Below are 5,750 nucleotides of genomic sequence, written 5' to 3'. Positions count from 1 at the left end.
TGAGGGAAAACACAGTTGGACAGAGTGTGCCCAAGACGATAAAGTATTATTGCTGCTTCTTCGTTATCAACGTATGAGTTGTTATACCTGTAAATCAATGGTTTTTTTCACATTACTTTTTCATTTTTGACGCTTAGTGTCAGTAATACATGAGACATCTACAGTGTTTTGTATCATATAATATTGATGTAGGTACTGACAGATGATTCAGCTTGTAAACAGATGATGTAAACTTATGGTATTGATAAATACAGTGTAGTACTTTAAACGCATGTTCTCTTCCCTACGCCTTTGTTTTTTGGCCGTGCTGTGTGGCTTGCAGGATCTTAGTTCCCTGACCAGGGACTGAACCTGGGCCCACGGCAACGAAAGCACAGAGTCCTAACCACTGGACCGCCAGGGAATTCCCCCTTATATGACTTTCTTAATAACATTTTCTTTTCTCTAGCTTCATTGTAAGAATACAGTATATAATACATATAACATATAAAATATGTGTTAATCGACTGTTTGTTATTGGTAAGGCTTCCAATCAATAGAAAGCTATTAGTAGTTAAGTTTTGGGGGCGTGAAAAGTTATATAACGATTCCCAACTGCATAGGGGGACAGCGCCCCTAACCCCTGCAATGATCAAGGGTCAATCGTACTAGGAGTTTTGGATGAATCGTGTATCCACTCCCCCCAACCGAAAAGAAGTATGTTGAAGTCCTAACCTCCAGTACCTCAGAAAATTGAGTCGTTATAGATGGAGTTTAGTTGAGATGAGCTCCTCCTGGAGTAGGGTGGGCTCCAAATCCAATAACTGGTGTTCTTAGAAGTTGGCCATGTGGAGACACAGAGGCACACAGGGAGCATGCCATGTGATGACAAAGACAGAGGTTGGAGTTATACAGCTGCAGACTAAGGAAAGCCAATAGTTGCCCATAAATCACCAGGAGCTAGGAAGAGGCAAGGAAGGAATCTTCAACAGGTTTCAGAGGGAGCATGGCCCTGACGACACCCTGACTTTGGACTTCTGGCCTCCAGAACGGAGATAGTAGTAAATTTCTGCTGTTTTAACCCGTTCAGTTAATAGTATACTTTGTTACAGCAGCTCTAGGAAACAAATAAACTAGGTTTTCATGGAGGAAAGCCGTGGCAAGCACGTCTGGCTATAAGTCTAAGCCATATTCATTCCCCATTTCAGCACAACCACCAAGACAAGTGACATTTTAATCTTCATTTATTTGAAAATAGCAGCTGCTTCCAGTTTTTCAGAACTCATTTGGGGACAGAAGAGTTGTGATTACTTATCACTCTTAAACCTCAATATTTGTAATGGGGCTTTTTTTGGGTTTTGTTTTTTGTTTTCTGAGTGACAACCAGAAGATAATTTGTTTTAAAAAATGTATCATTCCTAAGGGCTGAAAAGTACCAGATTCATTTACAATACCAGTAACAGTAAAACAAAAACCAAAAAGGTGTAAATGGTGTTATAGTATTGTTTAATATTAAGCTGAATTATTTCCCTTGTGATTTATATATTTCACTATGTTGGCATTTTTGGTAGATATTAGACATACAAACTGGAACAAGAATTTCGTGGTACACAACTTTCATTACCTTATGAAATTTGAAAATCATCATATACATGTTCTACAAAAATACTCAGACACAAAGCAAATACATACATCTGGGACCTTTCTTAATTTACTTCTTTGACTATACAATATATTCAAACATGAAACAAAGTGTCCTTTGGCATGCTAAAGTTATCTGCTCTTCCTAACTGACTACTTTGTGTTACATTTTCTATAAATACATGGTATTGCGATGATCAAAATTTTTATTATAAAGTTGTTTATATGTAAATAAACTTTCCCACCATTACACTCTACTAATTCTCCTTAAAAAAATATTTTCTGATGCACGATAAGTTTGGACTTCATGCCAGAGGCATCCCTTATCACAAGTCTTCAGCCATCTGTATTCCTTGGTATGAAAACTCACTTGTTTGGAAGCTATTCAAGAATTCACAATATTTGGGAGATTTTTTTCCACAGTGAAAACTAACTACTTTATGATAGCCTATCAAAAATATTTGTTGTACCCAACGGCTTCATTTTGTGTGATGTATAATGGGCTCTCTTCTCAAGAAGAGATTTCAACTTTTCATCCATACTGCCTTTTTTCTCATGAGATATGAGGCTACATTGGTAGTAGATAATTTTCCTATATTCACTGCATTTAAAAGATTTCTCTTCTGGGTAAGTTTTGAAACGTACAAAGGCCAAAATTAATGGAAAAGTACCTGAACTTTCCCTGCATTCATAGGGTGACTCTCGTGTGAATTTTCTTATATTCAGGGAGATCTGGCATCTCACTAAAGTCTTCCCAGTGCTGTGTTTCTGGGATTGTTTTCATGTATGAATTTCCTCATGTGAAGTGAGGAAGAACTTGACAGAGTAAGTTTTCCCACACTCACCACATTGATAAGGTTTCTGCCCTGCATGACTTCTCTGATGGACACTGAGGTATGATTTCTCAAAAAAGTCTTTCCCACATTGAGTGCACTGATATGGTTTCTGTCCTGTGTGATGTCTCTGATGTCTAATGAGCTGTGACTTCTGGTTGAAGATTTGACCGCATGGAATGCATCCATAGGGTTTCTCTCCAGTATGGCATCGCTGATGGATAATAAGATGGCTTTTTTGGCGGAAAGCCTTCCCACATTCACTGCATCCATGGGGTTTCTCTCCTGTATGAATCAACTGATGTCTACTGAGCATTGCCATACTGCTAAAGGCTTTCTGGCATTCAAGGCATACAAAGGGTTTCTCTCCTGTATGTGTCCTCTGATGGACAATGAGCATTGCCTTTCGTATGAAAGCTTTTCCACATTCACTGCATTCATAGGGTCTCTCTCCTGTATGAGTTCTCTGATGGACAATGAGATGCGACTTGTCTATAAAAGCTTTTCCACATTCACTGCATTCATAAGGTTTCTCTCCCGTATGAATTCTCTGATGTGTTATGAGGGATGACTTTTTATTAAAGGCTTTCCCACATTCCTTGCATTCATAAGGTTTCTCTCCCGTATGAGTTCTTCTATGAACAATAAGCTGTGACTTGTCTATAAAAGCCTTCCCACATTCACTGCATTCATAAGGTTTCTCTCCCGTATGAATTCTCTGATGGGTTATGAAGTGTGACTTTTTATTAAAGGCTTTCCCGCATCCCTCGCATTCATAAGGTGTTCTTGCTGTATGATTTCTCTGATGTAGAATGAGCTGTGACGTGTGTACAAAAGCTTTTCCACATTCACTGCATTCATAATGTTTCTCTCTGATATGAATTTTCTGATGTGTTATGAGGTGCAAGTTTTTATTGAAGGCTTTCCCACATTCCCTGCATTCAAAGGATTTTTCTCCTGTATGATTTCGCTGGTGAACAGCAAGCTGAGACTTACTACAGAAGGCCTTTCCACATTCTTTACATCCATAGGGTTTCTCTCCTGTATGGATTCTTTGATGGATAGTCAGGTTTGACTTTTGCATAAAACCTTTCCCACAATCACTACACTCAAAAGGTTTCTCTCCTGTATGTGTTCTGTAATGTAATCTGAGCTTCGTCTTTTCCCTGTAAGCTTTTCCACATTCTTTGCATTCATAGGGTTTCTCTCCTGTATGAGTCCTATGGTGTAGAATGAGATGATATTTTGTTCTAAAGGATTTCTGACACTCGATACATTCATACGGTTTCTCTCCTGTATGAGTTCTCTGGTGCAGAGTGAGATGACATTTTGTACTGAAACCTTTCTGACATTCACTGCATTTGTATGGCTTCTCTCCCGTATGGGTTCTCTGGTGTATTATGAGCTTTGACTTATACCTGAAGGATCTGGGACATTCACTGCATTCGTAAGGTTTCCCTTCTGTGTGAATTCTGTGATGTCTTTTAAGATTTGTTACTGTGCTGAAAGACCTCACACATAAATTATGTTCATAGTACTGGGCTCGAGGGTGGGAGGTTTCATGTAGAGTACAGAAAAATGACTTCCCATAACCATTTAACTCATCAGAGTTCATCTCTGCATAGCTTTTACTCTGAAAACTTGGGTCTGAATTTTGTTTCAAACTTATTCCTCTTGAGACACATTTAGGGGGTCTTTCTGTAAATGAAACAAAGTTTTTGCTCAAAGGAAATATTTTTCCCAATGCATTGTTTTCATGATCTCTCTCCACAGGTCCACCCTTCCCGTTATCTTCCCAATGCCAATCATAAACTTGCCACATTACTTCTAGAAAAAAAAATCAACGAATACTACCATTACCATGAAATGGAGAGGGATGAAATCTCAAGTCAATATCCAAAGAGATGGAGAAAGTGATACAGCAGGTGCACAACGTAAGTCTGAGGCACCCAATAAAAGAAACAGTAGTAAGTAATGAACTGAAGGACATGGGTGTCATCAAACATTGGAACAAATCTATGAATATTTGAAAGCAAAATAGAAGAGGTATATGAATATGGATAAAAGGTAAAAGAGTTTGGTTGTGTCTAGTGAGCTATGGTAAAAGAACAACTAAACAAAAAAGGAGAGACCAAATGAACTAGGCAAAGATCTGACCCAGGGTAGATACAAGGAGGTAAGTCTCCTCCTAGGTGGCTAGCAAAAGAGAGTCATATATGGAAGGGTAGTAAGAGAAGCAGGCAACATTCATACTGAAGACTTCTTTTCATTCAGAGTCACTTCTAAAGGTTCAGAGACTATAAGAAAAAAATATTAAAATGGGGGGAGGGATAAATTAGGAGTTTGGGATTAACAGATACATACTGCTATATATAAAATACACAAACAACAAGGACCTACTGTATAGCACAGGGATCTATATTCAATATCTTGTAATAACCTATAATGGAAAAGAATCTGAAAAAGTATATATATACATATAACTGAATCACTCTGCTGTACATCTGAAACTAACATAACATTGTAAATTAAATATACTTCAATTAAAAAATATATTAAAATAACAAAGTTCCCAAGCCAACAATGACCAACTGTTACTTTGCTTCCACGAACTCCCACTGCATTGGTTTCACTCACCTGGGCCACACTGACTTGGGAATTCCCTCTCTACTACTGCTTTTTCTTTTTCTTCTCCTTTCTCCAAGTGCATCACTGGTTCTGGCTTCGTAACTTGATAACCTGACAAGGGGGGTAATCACAGAGAATCTGAGCAGTATTGGGTCCTGTGAGGAAAAGTTCTGTTTCAGGGAATGTATAGTTTAAATCTCAGCAAAATTGAAACTTCTTACTTGGAAAATGAAATTAAGTACAGTCACTGTATGATATTAAATAAAATAAGCTCTGTTACCTATCTATACTAGTCCAAGTCCAAAATCATTGACGATATCAGAGTATGCATAAATTGTAGCAATGGAAAAAAGACAGGCAATAAATGGGCTTATACTGAGATATTTAGGAAAGTTGTCTTTACCCAATGACATTAGGTTGCTATAATTTTCCAACATCACATCCCGGTAGAGGTTCTTCTGAACAATGTCTAGCAGCTGCCACTCTTCCCAGGTGAAATCCACAGCCACATCATTGAATGACAATAAGCCCTGTTGTAACATAATCCTTTTTAATCTGGAGTTAATATAATGGAATAAAATAGTAATGATCTACAGGATATTATTCTATTTTTACTATGAAAATTTATAAACATATCATTCTGTACCTAGATTTTTTTTTTTTTTTTTT

General features: G+C 37.7%; 1 protein-coding gene across 1 annotated transcript in view; it reads right to left on the bottom strand.

Moving 5' to 3' along the window:
- Nucleotides 1-1,205: 1,205 nt before the first annotated feature.
- LOC112415477 (zinc finger protein 268-like) overlaps nt 1,206-5,750 on the bottom strand; it is a 13,221-nt gene continuing 8,676 nt past the window's right edge. Inside the window, exons 3-5 of the mRNA XM_024768501.1 lie at nt 5,485-5,611; nt 5,091-5,192; nt 1,206-4,151 (exon numbers count right to left, since the gene is read on the bottom strand). Of these exons, the coding sequence (XP_024624269.1) occupies nt 2,401-4,151; nt 5,091-5,192; nt 5,485-5,611 (1,980 nt within the window). The 3' untranslated portion in view covers nt 1,206-2,400. The remainder of the gene's footprint in view (nt 4,152-5,090; nt 5,193-5,484; nt 5,612-5,750) is intronic.

The sequence above is a fragment of the Neophocaena asiaeorientalis genome, unplaced genomic scaffold (assembly GCF_003031525.2).
Source record: "Neophocaena asiaeorientalis asiaeorientalis breed wild unplaced genomic scaffold, Neophocaena_asiaeorientalis_V1.1 scaffold629, whole genome shotgun sequence".
NCBI lineage: Eukaryota > Metazoa > Chordata > Mammalia > Artiodactyla > Phocoenidae > Neophocaena > Neophocaena asiaeorientalis.
Note: the sequence above shows the minus strand (reverse complement) of the source record. Positions and strands in the feature narration are given on the sequence as shown.